Source organism: Nerophis ophidion, linkage group LG05, assembly GCF_033978795.1.
Source record: "Nerophis ophidion isolate RoL-2023_Sa linkage group LG05, RoL_Noph_v1.0, whole genome shotgun sequence".
NCBI classification, from domain to species: domain Eukaryota; kingdom Metazoa; phylum Chordata; class Actinopteri; order Syngnathiformes; family Syngnathidae; genus Nerophis; species Nerophis ophidion.
The window spans coordinates 42466997-42488687 of record NC_084615.1 but is presented as its reverse complement, the minus strand read 5'-3'; the positions used below and the strand labels follow the sequence as shown (position 1 = coordinate 42488687).

Below are 21691 nucleotides of genomic sequence, written 5' to 3'. Positions count from 1 at the left end.
AAAAATATGAAGTTATTTTTGTACATTAGCAATTGTAACAACTGATTTAATTGAAGACCAGACAACCAATCAGAGCGTACATTTGTCCATATTCTCTAATTGGTTGCCTTTTTGGCACACGAAGAAAATACAGAGCAGAAACCAGAGCAAATGTAGAGAAAAAAATTGAACGCACAGAGGCTGAAAAAGGGAGAGCGAGCGCAGAAAGCAGTAATTATTGCACATTAATATGGATAATAGCAAACACGTTAACACATTTATCAAGCATAAAATTAAAAAGGTATATTTCCTGAAATATTTTTATTTCATTTGGGTTAATTTTTTTTTATTCTAACGAATGGGTTTACAAAATATTATTTTATGTGCTCAAATATAAATCCATACATACATGCAAGAATATATAGACAGTTTATCTAATCTACATGTAGTCCGGTTAAGCTGGAATGCATCGCTAATGTCCATCCATCCATTTTCTACCGCTTATTTCATTTGGGGTCGCGGGTGTCGCTGGTGCCTATCTCAGCTACAATCGGGCGGAAGGCGGGGTACACCCTAGACAAGTCGCCACCTCACCGCAGGGCCAACACAGATAGACAGACAACATTCACACTCACATTCACATCGCTAACGTATCAATACATTCGTCAATCTGCTGTTACTGGACTTATTGTTTGATTAGATCCACCGTTGGCATAAATTGAACTGTAGGAAATGTCTCTGCTATTAAATATAGTTTTGGATGAATCCCTCTTTGTTTTAGTCCCGCAACTAGTCTCGTAACTAATCAACTTTTACTAGTCATCTTAACCAGGGTTTCCTAACCTTTTTGACGTCAGGGCCCAAATACAGAGAGGCTCGGGACCCACTGAAATATTGCCACAGAATTGGCAATCTTACTCTTGATTTGAATCTTTTTCATTAATTATATCTAACCGATTCGCAAGGCTTAGATCAGGCTGATTAAAAACATTAATACTAATCAAATATACTGCCAAAGAAAGGACTCATAAAAAACTGATGGAAAAAAGTGCTTGACAAGATCATAGACGTATTGGAATATAATTTACATATGAAATTTCCATTTCCATTTATAACAAGTAATAAGAAAACGTAAATGCCTGACTTACCTATCAAGGAGAAATTAGCAAGTTTGGCGTCAGATGAAAAAAATCTTCTACGCCTTCATTGATTGATTTATAGAAACTTATTAGTAGATTGCACACTACAGTACATATTCCGTACAATTGACCACTAAATAATAACACCCGAATAAGTTTTTCAACTTGTTTAAGTCGGGGTCCACATTAATCAATTCATGTCAATTGTCTCCATCTTTCGAAGCTATCACCGATACAAATACTTGTTTTGTTCTTGGCTTTGTCATGAATGAGTTTAGAATACTCACGAGGCCTTTTGGATTTACTAAGGTCTGACATGTTTAGTAACTTTACCAGTGGCAGTAGCTAGACAAAGATGGCGGTGCATCACTGGAAACCTGGATGTGACACACTCACAGACTTTCTAATCGGTCAAACAGTAGAGGGCGGGGAGTCGAAATGAAAACAATAACACGATTTTAGGGCTTTAAATCTAATTTTGAAATGAGCATATCCCGTCTGAACTACTGTTATCAGTTATAGAGATACTAGAAAATAACATTGTTTATTAATGCCTTTTGACATATCAGGGCCATTTAATGACTTGAAATTAATTTATTACATAATGTTCCTTAAACTTAAATATGATCATCCAACAGTCAAGTTTTTATTTACTTTAGAGTGCAAAATATAGGTTAGGATTATTAGGATTTTTTCACCAATGTACAGCCACCTCCACTGTCTAAAGAGATCCAAGCACATACAGCACGTGACGTCAAGATTGACACCTCATTGGCCGATTCAGAGACTGGATCGACGGCTTCAGTCTTAATTTAGTGGAAGTGGGTCTTGCGTTTTGAAACAGTGAATTTTTCTGCACTGAATTTTTTAACCCTGAATTTTCATCCTCTCAATTTTGACACAAAATATTTAAACACCCAAGTTTTATACACAAGCATTTTGCCATCGATTTTTTTTTTCCACTGAAATTGTAAATTGATGTAAAGCTTTTTACAAAATTCAAATGTAAAAAATTCAGTTACATACATTCAGTTTCAAAAAAAAATTTCATAATACAGATAGAAATTAACATCCATAAAAGGTGAGCGTTCATGATGTTATGACGTTTTTGTTGAGTAAAATGTTCCGCAGCTAGGTTTGCAGCTATGCAGATGGAATGAACCATTTAGTATTTTTGATAGTGGCTATAGGTAGTCTTAGACATTCTTAATTGGATTCAAGCAACCTAATCATTGATTTCCTACGGCTCTATTAATTTTATGGAAACAAGACGTCCTTTTTAAATTTTTATAAATTGAATATTTAAATAGCAGAAAATCTTTAAACCTTACAAAAAAGCCCTGTGCGTGGGGCCCCGATGTATTATCCCCACTTTACACATCCCTACAGCGTAAACTACTAGTTTAAAAACGTTTTACACGATGTTTTAAAAATGTTATGAGCTTTTATTTGCTGTAAACTGTCACCATCCAAACGATTGACAAACATATTCATGTGTTGGACGATGACACATTTTGGTCCCCGCTCGTCATGAAGGGGTGATGGTCAAACCATTTGAGAGCCACTAACCTAATCAATATGTTCCCAGACACTGTGCATTACAGCATCTGGCAACCATCCGCAAAATCATCAGCAGTCTCTGCTTTTACGCACGTAATCCATAATCTGGAGTGACGACAGCACGGGATTTAACCCTGATGTATCCACAAACTGTCTGCAAATCCTTCAGTTTGGTGGCTCGGTGTTAGCAGCTTATCTCATGGCTGCACATTCAACGCAAATCATTTGGCTCGGCTCCGCACTTTGTGTCGTTATCAAGTCAGACCCCTCCAAAGATTCTTGCAGATTAGATTTGTCAGTCCTCATCTGCTCGGGCCTAAATGCACCCCGCGGACAAACCATTAGGTACACTTGCGCTCTCTATTTCAATGAAGAAAATGGAAGCCAGAAAGTGGGTTTAGTTCAGATGTAAGAATTCTGTATCAACACACATGGGGGAGAGTTTGGGGTTAACCTTCGACCCCTTGATCAATCGAAACAGTATGGGTTTTCCAAGGAGTAGACTGTCTAATGGAGCGTTTCTGCAAAGAGGGAAGAAATGCAGATTTAGTATTTTATTAAAAGTATTAAGTCACTTTTACAACCATATTCGTATATTGTAGGCCATAGAATGCACCGATATTTAAACTGCAGCCAACAAATTTGAGGAGAAATAAATATTTTTTACATATACTTTCCACACTGCTGCAGATGTAATGTTTATTTACATACCATAATTGTTTCTGCAACTGTCACATGGCAGTAAAACGGGTGATCAAACAAAACAGAAGTCATCGTCATGGTCCCACAAGCTGTCCTAGCTGGCTCTCCAACCAGCTAAACGGACTCAATAACTCCACAGGGACATTTTCGTGAATTCACAAAACTGAAACAATAAAAAAAGAGTAAGTTTGTAAACGTGCTAGCATATTTGCTAATGCTAACAAAACCAGCTTGATTACATTACGATATCACCTACAAAGATGCTTGAAAACACTCCTACAGACATCACAAATGGGATGGTTTAGTATGTATGAATTGGTTGAGTTATGTTGTAAAACTTACAAACGTTGCTTGATGCGATCCATGAAAAAGCCTTTTGAGCAGAAACGCTGTGGACAAATGTGTCCGGTTCAAGGAACAAAACAGGATGTACATTGGTAAACACGTCCAAGAGATGGCACCATATCACAAACAATAACACACCTTTTCAGTGTCTCTGTCGATGTTAAAAAGTATTTGTTGAATACAAAACATTAGCCGCATCATTTTATTAGCTGCAAAGTTCAAAGTGTAGGGAAAAAGTAATGGTTTATAATCCAAAAAATATGGTAATACCACAAACTAGCGCATAGTTTATCCTCGTGGAGGCGGGACATCCTGTTTATGCTGCCTTTGATGATAACAAGTCCATAGCGCAGAGTTTGGAGGGTAGAGAACACTAAGATGATATTTTCACACATACCAGCAAAGAGCAAAGACTTTGATTTCTTCCCAATTAGTTCTAATTGCAGCAGGAGTTTAGAGGTTGCAGCCTTTACTTACATAACCTCTCAGCCGCTTGTCTTGAGATTGAATAATTACACAGCCGGTTCTCCTGGTAATTGTTGCTCTCCCAGGCCCTTGATGTTTTGACAGGGCCCGAAAAGAAAAAAAAAAACGTAAGAGTAGAGAGAAGGAGGGGCGGGTAATAACAGTGTTTCACTCGGAGATGTGGTCGCTTTGGTGTTTATTCCTCTTTCATGCGCACCCATTAGCTCATTTGAGAGTTCCTTCTTTTTCACGTGTGGGAACGTAAACTATGACTCAAATCTTTTCTAGAGTAGTGACTGAAAATTAGGCAGAAAAAGTGTCTTTAGTTTTTTTTTGTTAGCATAATTTTACACAAAATGACTCAAAATGTACATTTTTGGCTCAATGATGAAAATGTGCAAGGTTTTTCAGTTAGGGTAAAGCGTGCTAGATCGTTTGTTACACCAAAACTACATGATGTTCTAGTATATTAATGTTAAGGGATTTTCGGCCTTGTCTAAATGCGGAAAATGCAGTTTGTTACCCTTTTGTATGGTAGCATGGTATGGTAGCTGAAGGTTATGGCAGGAAATCCACTGCCTTACATGATTTAATGTCTAAAATGCAATTAAAAAAGGGTATCTAATGATGGTCCTATGTCTTCAGAAGACACAGCAATGTACAATTGTCTATCTTTAACATAACTATGGAAACCGATGCCTTGTCACCTTATTGAAACTTTTATTAGTAGATTGCACAGTACAGTACATATTCCGTACAATTGACCACTAAATGGTAACACCCGAATACGTTTTTCAACTCGTTTAAATCGGGGTCCACATTAATCAATTCATGGCGATGAGCATAGAAAGATTGAAAGGAATGGGGCCTAAAATTGGACCTTGGGGGACCCCACATCTACATCATTGGTTACCGAGGAACATGCACCCATACCTACATTAAAAAAACACCGGAACCAGAGAGGCTGATTAGGTGTCTGAGTCTATTTGATAAAATGTGATGGTCTACTGCATGGGTGTCAAACTAATTTTAGATCGGGGGCCAGATCGAGAAAAATCTACTCCCAAGTGGGCCGGACTGGTAAAATCACGGCACGATAACTCAAAAATAAAGACAACTTCAGATTTGTTTCATTGTTGAAAAAAAAGAACAAGCACATTCTGAAAATGTACAAATCACAATGTAGTTGAGGGGTTTTTAAACTTACATGTTGCGGCTAATAGTATTCTACCTTTATTTGTCGTTATTTATACTTTCTGAATACATTATGTGATAATGTTCCTCAGTCAACTCATTGGTGTTATTTTTCAATATATCAAGAGGGAATAATAATATAAGAATCAAATTACCAGATGTTATTTATGTAGTTTTATAATTTTCCTCGACTGATGTACTAACATCATGTGGTTTATTTTTGTTTACAAATGCAGCATAATCTACATGAGTACAAAGAATTGCTATTGCGACATCTAGTGGATGCATTTAGAACAGCAGTTTCTTTCATTCAAAAATTTCTGTATCAAAAGCAGCGCTTATATCTAGCAGAACAAACACCGTGAGATTTTGATTATCTAAATTCCGCCTGATGTTTAAAATCTTTAAAAGTGCTTTCTTGGTGTGGTGGTAATCCTAAACCAGACTGATTTATTTCTTAAATTTTATTTCTATTCAAAAAGTTGTTGACTCAGTTAAAAAACTTTTTTTTCCAAAATCCTTTTTAAGAACTGTAGATTGGATAAAGGTCAATAGATTTTTGAAACGTTTAGGTCTAAACTGCTCTTCTTCAAAAGAGGACTCACCACCGCTTTTAGCGGTTTTTCAGTCATTATTCCACCAAAGGTATACCATATTCATGTTGAGTGAGTATAAGCCTTGTTTAAATGCTAAAAATACCAATTGTTGCAATATGGTATGGTTAGGGTCAAGCTTAGACGAGTCTTAAGCTGTTATGTGCAGATTAAACTCTACTGGGAAGGCTGTCCACAAGGTTGCGGAGTGTGTTCATAAGAATTTTCGACCATTCTTCCAAAGTGCATTGGTGAGGTAACAAACTGATGTTGGTCGAGAAGGCCTGGCTCTCAGTCCCCGTTGTAATTAATCCCAAAGGTGTTCAATTGGGTTCAGGTCAGGACTCTGTGCAGGCCAGTCAAGTTCATCCACACCAAACTCTGTCATCCATGTCTTTATGGACCTTGCTTTGTGCACGGTCATGTTGGAAGAGGAAGGGGCTCCCTCCAAACTGTTACCACAAGGTTGGGAGCATAGAATTTTCCAAAATGTTTTGGTATCCTGGCGCATTCAAAGTTCCATTCACTGAAACTAAGGGGCCAAACCCAACTCCTGAAAAACAACCCCACACCATAGTTCCTCCTCCAGCAAATGCCTAGCTCCTGAAAAAGAAGCCCACACCATAATTCCTCCTCCAACAAAATTTCACACTCGGCACAATGCAGTCCGAAATGTACCGTTCTCCTGGCAACCTCCAAACCCAGACTCGTCCATCAGATTGCCAGATAGAAAAGCGTGTTTCATCATTCTATCACACCAAAGCTACATGAAATCAAGTCTGTCATGTTGAGGGAATATGAGCATATTTGTTGTAAGCAAGGTTTTGTTTTAATCATCATTCTTTGATTTGTCAGCTAAAAACTATAGTAGATTCTTACTAAACTTTGTAAGGGCCGCTGCATTATCCAAGCAAAATGAATATATTTTATTGTCTGGTATGTTCCCAAAGATCCAGTCTTAATCCAAATAAAGGTGCAGAATTTTCACGTTTTGGCTTCTACAGGACTGGATTTAAATGAAACTGACATTTATTGGATTATTTGCTCTTGGCGGCAACCAGGTGATATTTAAACGGGCACAAATCCAGTCAGTCATGCCGACGGAAGAACGTTCAATTACCGTACCCTATTTGCAAGGAATTAACTGCTCAGTAAACATTAGACGGTGTAAGTGCTCGAGGTTGGTTACACTTTTGGGCGTTTTTTTATTTTCAGTGGCTTGTGGCACTTCTCGACGGCGGTCCACATTTAAATAGACGCGGAAAACATCCGGGACGCTTTGGCTGTGGTTGTGAAAGTGATGATGATGAGGATGATGATGATGATGAGGATGATGATGATGATGATGATGATGATGGCGCCGTGTAAATAACACGCTTGTTACCGGAGTGTCTATTGATTTTTGCTCGGTTTGTTTGTTTCTTTTTGAGAGGAGGCATTCAGAGGAGCAGGCCAGGAACAGTAAACAGGAGACTTGCTAGCTCGACTATTATCATACAGTATGTTATATTCATAGCACTGGATGGAATATACAGGATGCACTTATCTTGCAACCTTCTGAATTACAATACTCACTCCAAAATGTTCTTGTGCTGTTACAGGTGACTTTTGTACAGTAGTCTTCTTTATCGTTGCTCGTTAGACGGTGCTTATGAGTAATATCCGGTGGTTTCTATTTTCAACTGCACTTACCTCATCCTTCACTGTGTGAATAATGGATGATGACACAATTCTTTCTTTTTTGGCCTCCTAATTCCCAGAAGAAAGTGAGTGATGAAACGATCGGTGACAAAGCAAAAAGTAATTGGTAATTGCACCTGTTGATGTGTCAAGAGGCGCATTTGTTTTGTTTTCAGCTCAATTCATAATTACGGACAAAAGAAAGGGTTAAATTTATTTATACAGTTGCAGTTTCATTTGGGATTGTTGCACTTTTTAAAACAACAATTAGCCAAAAATTTTAAATTTTTTTTTGCAAATTTGGGACACTTTAAGCCTGATTTACTAAAGGTTTGCGTGTACTAAAACACGGGGGGCAGGGCATTACCCACATTTGCGGTCCTCTCCAAGGTTTCTCAGAGTCATTCTCATTGACGTCCCACTGGGTTGTGAGTTTTTCCTTGCCCTTATGTGGATGCTGATCCGCTGATGTCGTTGTGGCTTGTGGAGCCCTGCGAGTCACTTGGGATTTAGAGCTATATAAATAAAGATTGATTGATTGATTGCGTCCGTTAAGTGAGCAGAATAAGGTTTGCAATCCATTTTGCGTCTGTCTTCATTAATATGCAAGATGTATGCAGATCATCAAAACAGCCACAATACTAGGACTATAAGATGCAAATATGATTATTTAACACGTGCAATGTGATTTATCAATACTCATATTTTTGTGAGCACTGTTTTGCGTTTTATTCAGTACGTGTCAAAAGGACGTGGAAAATGACAGTTTCACACACGGCTGCAGGATCGGTGCTTACGCTGCACAGACGAAAATTTTCCGTCCTACGTGTGTTTGTCAACATTTTGAACTGTCGGAAATGAAACATTTTAGACATATCATTTATTAAGCTACAATTTTATAGCTTTTAAAAGGACTTAAAGGGTGGATTAAAACTAGAGCAATTGATGCGTTTTGGTTTCCTTTTTTTCCGCATAGAATATATTTTATTAAATTATTTCATATATTAAAACAAAAACTTTAAATATGCATTTTTTCCGTCTTCAGGGGAGTAAGTGCAGCTTTTATGTAACTAGTGTACCTTCGCCAGTAAAAAAAAAAGAAGAACTGTTTTTTATGTAGATGCACTGCAAGACTGCTTCTAAAATGCCCATAAAAAGTGGTAGATGTCTACTGATTGTTTGAAAACACAACAAAAAGCCACGGATAGGAGCATGATGACATGAATGTGCCGTTAATGACTGTGTCTCCGTGTTTATGCCCCATATAGCGCATGCAAACTCCTCATTTAAATAAGGCAGTCTGCAGAACTCCTCAATTGCACACGCAGTGTTAAAGTTAAAATACCAATATTTGTCACTCACACACACTACGTGTGGCAAAATTATTCTCTGCATTTAACCCATCACTCTTGATCACCCCCTGGGAAGTGAGGGGAGCAGCAGCGGTGGCTGCGCCCGGGAATCATTTTTGTTGATTTAACCCCCAATTCCAACCCTTGATGCTGAGTGCCAATCAGGGAGGTAACGGGTCCCATTTTTTTTAATAGTCTTTGGTATGACTCGACCGGGGTTTGAACTCACAACCTACCGATCTCAGGGCGGACACTCTTACCACTAATCAATCACACGCAACACGCCCACTAATAGTACACGCTACTTTATAGATTGCACACTTTGTTTACCACGTGGTGTTTGAATCTTCTTGTAAATCAGTCCCTTAATTTGTTATGCTTATAATTAAGGTGATAGTCCACATTTTGGCCATTAACTAGCCCACTACACTCTTAATTAAAGTTAAGTTAGGTTAAAGTACCATTGATTGTCACATTCCACCACTAGGTCTGGTGAAATTTGTCCTCTGCATTTGACCCATCCCCTTGTTCACCCCCTGGGAGGTGAGGGGAGCAGTGAGCAGCAGTGACTGCCGCGCCCTGGAATAATTTTTGGTGATCTAACCCCCAATTCCAACCCTTGATGCTGAGTGCCAAACAGGGAGATATTGGGTCGGCCGGGTTTTGAACTCACGACCTACCGATCTCAGAGCAGACACTTTAACCACTAGGCCACTAAGTAGATTATTAGTTCATTAGTGATGGGTCAATTGATACAGAAACATTGATGCATTATAAAACAAGGAGTGATACTGTGTCCCTCGATATCTCAATGTGTGTGTCAAAAAAAAAGTATGTGAGGGATACAGCTGCTGTGTCGTTTGACTGAATCACCAAACTGTGTTTATAAGGAAGAGCGTCTTTTGACTCTTGACCTTGTACTTAAAGAATCTTGAGGAGTGACATCGATATTTGATGCCATCATCGATCTAAATGGAATTAAGAAAAAGGAAAGACATTCAGACTGTGGGAGAGTTTTAAATGTATATCCCCAACAAGGGTAAATGTTCTTTTCCTGTTTTTCCTGTTTACTATTTGACTCATTGACCAGAGTTACACATTTCATATTCCTTTCTGCACAGCCATCTGTAAAAAAAAAACACAAAAAAACTATTGTATTTGCTAACTATTCATTTTATATGCAGGTTAAAGGTAGCGTCTTTTCCAATCCCAAAACAGTATCAGTGTATTGACAATCAATAAAGTACTATCTCTCTATATAGTCAGTAAAAATGTGTAAATGCTCATTAAAAGGAGTGATTTGCACGATTGCACCAAGAAAAAGTCCTAGTTTGTGAACCCCTTCTCCAACAATGGCAATAAAACTATTCTGATTGTGATTTACTCATCACAAACTCTAATTGTGCTGTTTGGAATCTGCTGTTTTGAAATCCAAAATGTGCACGTCATGGGGTATGTTTTTGTAGTATTTTTGTGATATTTCATTGAGTAGAAAACCAACCTTTTCTAATTTTGCTAAGAATTAGTGTGCATTTTCTATGAAATTCTTGGAAAAAACATTCCTATTTTTCTCTTTTTGTTATTTTTCTCGCAGACAGACCTCAATCAGAAGCTGTCGGTGTGCAATAAGCTGTGTTTCGCCATCGGAGGCGTGCCCAAAGAGGTGGCTGCCAGCGCCACAGCCTTCTTCCTGCAAATCTATCTGCTGGACGTAGCCCAGGTAACGTGTCTGAGAGAGGGTGACATTGTCATCTGACCAAAAAGGAATTTAAAATAAGGAATGTGCCGCAGATCAACGCCTTCCAAGCATCCATGGTGCTGTTCATTGGGAAGGCCTGGGGAGCCCTGACGGACCCATTGGTCGGCTTCTTCATTACCAAGACCAAGTGGACCAAGATCGGCAGACTCATGCCTTGGTACGACCCCTTTATTACCTCCACCAAGCAGTGAGCAGCAGTAGACAAAATACTACTTCACTCATTTAAATGACATTTCACTCGTTTTGATGCTGCATGGTGGGCTGTTTTAGATATTTTCTTTTATTGGCTAACATTTTATGAATCAAAAAACCAATGGATTTTTTTTTGATGGTGTACATCAATTTTAAAGGTGATTTTTTTTTAAAGAAAGCTGTAATTTGATGTTTAACTACTCTCGACAGATTCAGACATTTTCTTTTTAGCCAAAAAACTATCAAATAAATTTGAATTTGAAAGTAAAAAAAATTAAATACATCAGAAAGTAACACATTTCTTTTAAATACAACACTATATGCATTAAAAAGTAAATTTGAAAATACACATTAAAACGTGAAAAAAATATTACAAACTAATTGTAAAAAAAAAATTATTAATATTAAATATGAAAAATATCAAATGAATGGGATAAAACTGCTATGATACGAAAAGGGGTGGGATTAAATAAAGTATTTTTCTTCCTACCTCTTTTTTGTTCGTGCCAGGATTAAACAACTGGAAATATGTGATGTATTACATAGTAATTGAATTGTATATATGTTCGAAATAAACTTAAACTATAACTAACAAACTATTTTTTAAAAGTTAAAATTGAAAAACTATGCATCAGAAAGTGAAAACATTAGAAAACTCATATTAGAAAGTATAACAATTAGAAAATACGCATGAAAAAGTAAAGTTCTAAGATATGCATTAGAAATTGAATATATAAACTACGCTATAGAATAGAACATGAGAAAATACACATAAAAAAAAAAGAGATCATCCGCATTAGAAAGTAAAACATTTTAAAACAAGTATTAGATAGATAGATAGTACTTTATTAGACATCCATCCATCCATTTTCTACTGCTTATTCCCTTTTGGGGTCACGGGGGTATAAAAAATTATTGAAAATATGCATGACAAAGTAAAATGTTAGAAAATACACATTAGATATTAAAATTTGAACGAGACATTAGAAAGTAAAACATTAGAAAGTAATGCATATTATTTTTTTTTTACACTATCAACCGTTAAAATAAGTTAAGTGCTGCTTTTATCAAAAAAACACGACAGTCAAATCTGAACATTATTGACGTGTCGGAATAAGCACTGAAAAAAAGACAAAAATGCAATGTGTGGGTTTTTTAGGAACAGAAAAAAAGGCTTCTGCTTGCCGTCGCTCAGCTGGAGATGCTAATGGGGCTGCTTTAATTGCGCTCTTCCCGACGCGCCCTGTGATGAGCTGCAGCATTTATGTAACACCTCATTTCACATTTGGCCGACATCCATGTGGTGTGTTGGTGGTTTTTTCCCCCCTTTGCTATCTCACATAGCTTTAGCTTTAGCCAATGTGGATTTGCAGCTTTTAGTGCCCTGATTCACTTTTACCTCCTGTGACTTTATAAGCGGCGGTGCGGGTTTGTGTAATATACTGTATGTAATTACACCAGCAGTGTTTAATGCTGCCTGCATAGATCACGCACACACTGAAACATTATATGAGCTGGCATGGCTTGGAAGAGGACCAGGTCTAGGAGCAGACAGAAGCGGAGGCTTGTTAAATCGCGTTCCGCCTCCACTTTTGGAGACTGCGGGTTGTCGAGGCAGGGCTTCTCGCCCGAGTTTGTTTGCAGACATGAATATGAGGTGTGGTGCATGCAGGATGTCTTCATGCACGCTTTGAGGCGTATTTGCCATGCAGAAAAAAAACTCAGTTTTTTAGCTTCCCTTGTGGAAAGACAGGAAGTGCCTTTCCCTTCTCAGCTTGTCCTGTCAAGCAGAGATCAAAATCGTTGCTTGGACTTTTAGAAGAGGTTAGCATTTAAATACAGCAGCTTTCCTTTTCCGCAGCAGGGAGAATAAACCAACGCTCAAAGGGTGACAGTGAAGGCAACTCAACAACACTCATAATTAAAAAAGTCATTATTTTAACTCAGTCTTCCTTATATGAAAAGGTAGAATAATCTTAACCTTCAAGGACACTGAATGGATTTTGAAAATGTTTTTTCTTATACGAAATAAAAATCTGTTCCTAGTGAAAAACTGTCACCATTAAACTCACACTCACCCACTGACTCACTCATCCCATGGCCTAGGACAGGGGTAGGGAACCTATGGCTCTAGAGCCAGATGTGGCTCTTTTGATGACTACATCTGGCTCTCAGATAAATCTTAGCTGACATTGCTTAACACGATAAGTAATTAATAATTACGATGGTAATCACAGTGTTAAAAATAACGTTCAAATTATAAAACATTCTCATGCATTTTAATTCAACCATCCGTTTTGTATCGCACCTGTCCAAGATGTCGCATTAATGATAAGAAGTATAAGATTTATTATTGGTTAAATTTAAAATAACAATGTTATTAAAAAGAATAAGAGACTTATTATACTCTAAAAATGTTGGTCTTGTCAAGACCTGGACTATGGCGCTGTTTGTTTTCCCGTGGTGCAAAGCGATTGGAACGGACATGGCGTGCAGGTAATGACATCTTTAATCTCAACTCAAAAATATTACAAAAACAAAGGGTATAAACAAAAGGCGCTCTCAGTGGAGGTTAAAAACTTGGCTATGAAAACTAAAACTCGCACAATGGGAGAACTATGAACATAAAATAAAACTTACAAACTATGGCATGAAAAAGTTACTTGGACCGAGAAAGAGCATGGATCATCGGCATGGATAACATAGGTGAGTAGGAGGTGATAGAGGATGAGTAGAAGGTGATGTCGCCAGGCTGACTGCCTGGCAACTGCAGGCTTAGATCGTGACGTGGTGATTGACAACAGGTACATGAGTTCAAGTGTATCAGGTGTGTGAGTCGTGAAAACAGGTGAATTGATTGGTAGTCATGGAAACAAAAACAAACCAGGGTGCGCAAAAACAGGAACTAATGGAGTCAAAAACAAACAGAACATAACTAAACAGAACATGATCACAAAAAAATGACAGGTCTTACTTAAAAATGGACGCATTTAGTTGTATTCAGTGTTTAAAAAATATTATAAGGCTCTCACGGAAATACATTTTGAAATACTTGGCTTTCAAGGCTCTCTCAACCAAAAAGGTTCCCGACCCCTGGCCTAGGAGGCCGTAGGGGTGTCATGGTGGATGCTTGGGCAGTCAGGGATCTCCAGCGCTCACGATCTTCTGCTGTTCGTAGCAGGGTTTGGAAGCTGCAGCTAGTCCATTCTTTGATGTTGTCCATCCAGGCCTTTCTCTGCCTGCCTCGTCTCCGCTTCCCCTCTGTTGTTTCCTGCAGGATGGTCTTTGACAGGGAGGTTTGCCTTGTGACATGGCCAAACCTGGTCAGCTTGCGACGTTTAACTGTTGAGAGTAGAGGTTCCTGTTCGCCAGCATGGGTGGTAACTAGCTGTCTAACAATCATTTGTCCGGTGTTCACTGTATGATAAATGTAGCATTCTTCTGTAACACTTGCTTTTGTATCTTCTGTATCCTGCACTCAGTGTCCGCTGTGAGCGTCCAGCTCTCACAACCGCAGGGTGGAAAGAACAAGTGACTTGTAGAGTCTGACCTTCACCTGCAAGCTGATGGTATTGCTTTTCCATATACTGGTCAGTCTTGTCATGTCTGATGTTGCTATGCCGATTCTTGCTCTGATCTCTTTTGTGGAGCTGCCATCTTCACTCACAAAAGGACCCGAGGTACTTAAAGTCCTTTACTTCCCCCAGGGTTTGTCCATTCAATGTGATATTCGGTGGTGGTAAGTGATTGACTGTTGACCGGGATCTTGCTCTTCTCTGCACTTATCTCCATTCCATAAGCTCTCGCCGCCTCCTCCAGTCAGGTGGTCAGTTCCTGGAGTTCAGCCTCACTTTTTCCCACAAGGTCGATGTCATCCGCCAAGCGAAGGTTGGAGATGGGTCTTCCTCCGATGGTAACGGAGGTGTGGAATTCTTGGAGTGCTTTTTCCATGATGTTCTCCAGGAAAACATTAAATAGGACAGGGGAGAGGAGACAGCCTTGGCGGACACCAATAGATGTTTTAAAAGGTTCTCCTATGCTAATGAGTTAATGAGAACTGCACTGCTTGAGTCTGTGTAAAGTGCTTGGATGGCCTGTATGAGATTATTGTCAAAGTTGTAGTTTCTGAGAACCTGCCATAGTCCTTCATGCCAGACACGGTCAAAGGCTTTTTTTTAAAGTCAATGAAGTTGTGGTATAAGTTGTCCTGGTGCTGGAGGTGCTTTTCAATCAGTAGTCTGACGTTGAAGATCTGTTCGGTAGTGCTCAGTCACCATAAAAACCTTATATATAATATATATATATATATACATATACACATATATATATATATATATACATATATATATATATATATATATATATATATATATATATATATATATATATATATATATATACATACATATAAATATATATATGCATATACATACACATATATGCATATACATACACATATATACATAAATATACATACAATTATGCATATATATATACATACATATAAATATATATATGCATATACATACACATATATGCATATACATACACATATATACATAAATATACATACAATTATGCATATATATATACACATATATACAAATATATGTATACAAATCTATACATACATACACAAATATATACACAGACATATGTATAAACATATATATATACATATATATATATATACATACATACACACACACACACACACACACACACACACACACACACACACACACACACACACACACACACACACACACACACACACACACACATACATACATATACACATACATATATATATGCACATACATATATATACACATACATATATATATGCACATACATATATTAATATATACACACACATACATACATACACACATACCTATATACCAGTGACGTGTGGTGAGGTTCATGGCTGGTGAGGCACTGACTTCATCAAAGTCAGATTTACAAACATATGAACCCTATACAGTATCCTATTCACCATTTGATTGGCAGCAGTTAACGGGTTATGTTTAAAAGCTCATACCAGAATTCTTCCCTGTTTTGCACTCAGCATCAAGGGTTGGAATTGGGGGTTAAATCCCCCAAAATGATTCCCGGCCACTGCTGCTCACTGCTCCGCTCACCTCCCAGGGGGTGAACAAGGGGATGGGTCAAATGCAGAGGACACATTTCACCACACCTAGTGTGTGTGTGACAATCATTGGTACTTTAACTTAATGTAGCAGGTACTTTAGCTAGTATAGTATAGTATAGTATAAATAAATTACACTTATTATTATCAATATTAACTAATACTGATAACATTAACAATATTAAATAATCACATGTATGTACAAAATAACAAACACGACAGTACACAGTGTTGTCACTATGACAGGTGTAACACAGTGTTGTCACTATGACAGGTGTAACACAGTGTTGTCACTATGACAGGTGTAACCGCGCTCCAGCGGCCGTGTTAATTCATTGTCTTTACTTTAGCATAAAAAATGCAGATGGCCTTCAAACGCCACAATAATCAGTCACCATATTTAAGTACCCAAAATAAACACTTGACATAAATATAAATTCAATCGGCTCAGAAACATTGGAGGAAACGGGATTAAAACCCGATGCTAACCGCCAATAGAAAATACATGGGTACGGCTAGTAGCTACTATTAGCAAACAGATAGACCTACCAAGTCAGCGAAAAATCTCAACATTGACACTCTCTTTCCTCGCAACTCGGCCCTGATGGTCGGCACCTATAAGATTACAATTAGTTGTAAAATGTTGGACGGTTGTTTTTACGATATGCAGGCAAACGACAACTTTAAAACATACCGGCTTCAGATGTTCCCAGGCCTAGCAGAGTAGTGCAAGAATGATCTCTGGAATCACTAGCGCCCTCTACCACCAGGAGGGCGGAGAACAGGTGCCTCACATTGTGCGTCTTCGCAGCCGTTTTATGATTGCCCCGCACAAGAAATACGTTACACACATACAGTTGTTGACAAAATACACTGTACATTATATACCTCAGCTAACTAAACTATGGAAATGTATAATATAATTCATATAGCAATACGGTCTCACTGCACAGCAGCCAACAATTAGCCGAGTCATTGCGCAATCCACGGTGAGGCTCAATTGGCTGTGACTCACCGCAAGTAATTCTCAGTATTTGAACGGCAAATGAGAAAATTAAGCGATTTTGAATGAAAAATAAAACTGGTGAAGTTAAATCGAAAATAACTATATTATAATCACTGGATACATATAACAATATAATTTTTTTTTCTTCTTTTTTTTCTTTCCATGATGGCAGGTGAGGCCCCGCTTCACTGCTATACATATATATACATACACACATATAAATATACATATATATATATATATATATTAGGGCTGGGCAACGATTAAACATTTTAATCGAAGTTAATCGCACTATTTCTCCGATTAATCGCGATTAACTGCATTGTATACGCAAAGCCCAATAATGAATTCAAAAGTAGTGTGTAGTGCACCTTTATTGGAATATTCTCCCACATGAACAAAAGCGCCAAAATATTTGTTGTGCAAACACAATTTAAATCAGTCCTCTTTAAACAGTAGCAGTTAAAAAGCATATTTTATGAAAATCAACTCAAAAAATGTAAATACAAACATTTAAGCTTATTACCACTGCCAGGGTATTTAAGTTATCGTGTTTGTTATGGAAAATAAATATAATCTACATACAAATCTCTGAGCCACAATCATAACATCTGAACAGGCAATTTCTGAGGTAACAGCAGAAACATTTTTTTTATCAGGGATCTTATGTTTAAAAAACCTATATTATAGGTAGTGGGCTGTTTTAGGGAATTTTTTTATCAAATTATCCGTAGTAGCAATATTAATAATGTTGTGTTTATTCTGTGTAGTGCACTTAAAATAATTATGACCATATCTAGGAATTGATATGATGGGAATTTTGCTTGGTGCTTTGATAAACTGAACGCATCATATACATGGTACTATATTGTGATGTTATGAGCCTGGGAAAAAAAGAACTACCCTACCCAGCATGCAACAGGAGTGACGAGCATGCCCGGTATAGGTTGTGTCGCCATGACGTTATCTTGTATGTTGTGATTTGCACGCTCTGAAAGCAAATGTTAAGAACTCAGCCAACACTCCTCGTCTGCATTATTCATAAATAGACAGACAACACATATACTCCGCTGCTTCACAGGCCGCTGGATGTAGCAGACAAAGTATTCCCATGCTAGCTAGCCGGTCTTGCAAGCACGCGTCATTCAGTCCAAAACGGCCCGATCTATCCACATCCAGAATTGTCTGGCGGTCGTAAGTGATCCCGGAGTGACCACGCTGTAAGCCAGCCATGAAATTTGCAGAATTGTCCGGTATTTTTGCCAAATGTTCCATCTTTACCAAGAGCCCCTCGACACCGAAGCCCATCCGGGCGACGTAATTTTGTTAAGAAAAGGCGTTGGCAAATTAAAAGCATGTAAACAACATACGCAAATGTGCGATAAAATAATTGTCGGCGTTAATAGATTGATGAGTTAACTCGTAATTAACGCATTAATTTGCCCACCCCTAATATATATATATATATATTTGTTTTTTCTTAGCCGTCATGCAAGTGTAAAAATGAGTTAACCACCATTAAAAAACGTAAACAATGAAATACTAAAATCTTTATTTTGACAATGAGCGCCAAAGGCAAATATTTGGTACGTCTCATTTTTAAGAAATATTTGTAATTGTCGTAAATGTGTAAAAAGAAGTTAGCCACTCTTTATAAAATACATTCAGTTAGATCGCTATCATCTACTATGTAACACAAATATATTTTTTTACACTATCAGCCGTTGCATAGGTGTAAAAATAAGTTGAGTGCTGCTTTTAGCAATAAACAAAACAGTCAAATCTGAACATTATTGACTTGTGTCCGAATAAGCACAAAAAAAAGACAATAAAACAGCGTCTGTTTTCAGAATTGCACGATGTCATAGTCTAATTTGCGTAATGGGCCGTGCATGGAATTTTGGTGGGCGCTGTGGGAGGAACACAACGTGAGCAAAAACATTAAAAGCAAAACAAATACTTGTCGAAATAGAAATAAACTTTCCTCTGTCACTTCTGTGTGTGATTTTTTTTCTGTCACAAGCAAGACAAGCAAGCCTGTGAGAGCTTCTAGACGGGGAAAGGCAAATTTTTGTTTGACTTTTCCTTCAAAAATATAAAATGTTGCCAGTCACTTTTAAAGGGGACTGCACTATTTAATTTTATTTTGTCTATCGTTCACAATCATTATGAAAGACAAGACAGATGTTTTTTTTTAAATGCATTCTAAATTGTAAATAAAAGTCTGCTTACAGGGGAGCCAATAAAACCAAATAAGAAAACATCCAAAAAGCGACAACAATACTCCATTACCATTTTGTGATGTGAATATTAACCAAGTATTAATGATATAGTTATTATAAGCGCTAACGCAGACGCACTATTTATAGCGGTGCCGTAATTACCAGTGTGTTTTCCAATTAATACATCGAGTGGTCTGCTGTTTCCTTGCTTGTGGAAGTTTATTGTAGTTCGCAAATCATGGCTCTCACTTAGTTATAGATAGATATATATATAGATAGATAGATAGATAGATAGATAGATAGATAGATAGATAGACAGACACACACACACACACACACACACACACACACACACACACACACACACACACACACACACACACACACACACACACACACATTACAACAATGTAAAAAAGATCAAGGCAAGGACACAAAATTTACTTTTTCCCCAATGCATTTAATGCTTCACATTCATATTTGTTAGGACGTCTATGAATTCATCCAGACGATCATTTTGCTAACTCTTTCTGTGACTACCGCAAGTAGCTCTCCTTTGTTGTAATAATAAATTGAGAAATCAAACAAGAATCCAAGTCTTTTATATTATTTTTGTTTAAATTTAAAAGGTTTGTGACGCAAATATGAGATAATTTCCATTTGAAACTCTTAATCTGGCTGTTAGCAGGCAACAGTATAAACACATTTTATTGTAAATTGCACAAATTATTTATATTGGAGGTAATTAGAGTCATTTACTTTTAAGTTCTACGTATCTTTTTAAACGAGGTGCAACAATGCAGCGGACAAAGAAATGTGCTTAGATTAGTGCGTGCGCACTCTTAAATACATCTGAATTTAATATTTTGGACGCTATTCGGATTTGAACGCACATGTATTTTTAGTAGGAAAGCTAAGCAACTCTTGTAGGTGAGGCCGCAGGTGCTCATGAGGCTTTAAGAAGCAGAGTTACAATGATATCTACTATTTGGCTAGTCAGTCCCATCATAGTGTGTTAATGAGCAAGGGCGAACAAGTAGCGCCACATTTATTTGGTAAAAAGTTTGGAAACTTGCGCTTTTTAAGGAATGAAGATAAAGTGACTCGACTGCAGCACTTTTAAATCCCTTCTGTCCCTTTCCCACCTCATCAACTCCGTTCATGGACAGCGTAAAAAGTGTAATTGCTGCTCTCTTATCTAAACCCTGCAGCTTGATAGAGAGCAGGAAGTCATCAGCATTGTTTTTGTGCCTTGGTACGCCCTCTCACTCGCCCTCACCCCACTCTCTCGCTTTTTCTCCCCGTGCTGCATCTCGCAGGATCATTCGAACACTCCCGTTGACAAGCGGCAGGGCTGCCCCACCAATAGTGCAACACCAGCGTTGTTGGCTACCTTTTGTCAGCGCTAACAATCAAGAGCAGAGTGCCAGAATATACTTGTTCATCACTCCATGGCTTTTTTTTTTTTTTGTATTGCTGTTGTGGTGCAGGTGAAAGGTTGTGGCCCCTCTCTATTTTTGGACAAGTCCCCTAAATTCTATCACAAAACCTGGAAACCAAAACGGCATTCAAGTTAAAAATCTCAGTTTTATTTATTGAAAGTGTGTTAGCCTTGATGCTGGAATTTAAACGGTTTAAAAGTACCTTTGATGCTAATCAGTGGCATGTGGAAGTAGAATTGTCTCCCATCAACTTATATATATCAATATGATATTAATATCAATCATTCAATCAATGTTTACTTATATAGCCCTAAATGTATGTAGAAGTGTCTGGTTGTATCTGCTGCTTTAATGTCTTTAATGTCCTCTGTGTTCTTTGATGTTTGATGTTTCCCTCTTACACACATGGAAGAGGGATGTGTACTATGGCTATGAGTTGTTGTTTATTTTATTTTATTTTTTTATTTTTTTTTCCCTTGGCCTCAGTCTGCACCCCCACTCCAGGGCCTAGGCTAAGACCGATTTTTTAATTTTATTTTAATCTTCTATTTTTTTTTTCTTTCTTAACCCCCCCCCATTGTCACACCCAGTGGGACGTCGGTGACAATGATGACTATGAGAACTTTGGAGAGGAGGAAAGCAATGGATGTCGAGCGGGTCTAACATAATACTGTGAAAGTTCAATCCATAATGGATCCAACACAGTCGCGAGATACACATGCACATGCATATATTAATAAATATACAAATACAAATGTGATATACAAATAAATATTTTGTATGGATAAACACGTATTTGTAAAAATATTTTTGAGATTTTAAAATATTTACAAATAAAATGTATAAATATAAAAATTGGACATATTCTTGATTTTGTATTTGCATTGAATTTGGATATGTGGATCGCTT

At 37.7% G+C, this 21691-nt stretch overlaps 1 protein-coding gene across 3 annotated transcripts in view; it reads left to right on the top strand.

Moving 5' to 3' along the window:
- mfsd2b (MFSD2 lysolipid transporter B, sphingolipid) overlaps positions 1–21691 on the top strand; it is a 72842-nt gene that overhangs the window by 17696 nt on the left and 33455 nt on the right. For 2 of the 3 annotated variants that reach the window (XM_061900997.1, XM_061900996.1), the window contains exons 3-4: positions 10604–10729; positions 10801–10925. In XM_061900997.1, the coding sequence (XP_061756981.1) occupies positions 10604–10729; positions 10801–10925 (251 nt within the window). The remainder of the gene's footprint in view (positions 1–10603; positions 10730–10800; positions 10926–21691) is intronic. The other variant, XM_061900998.1, reaches the window with a different exon arrangement.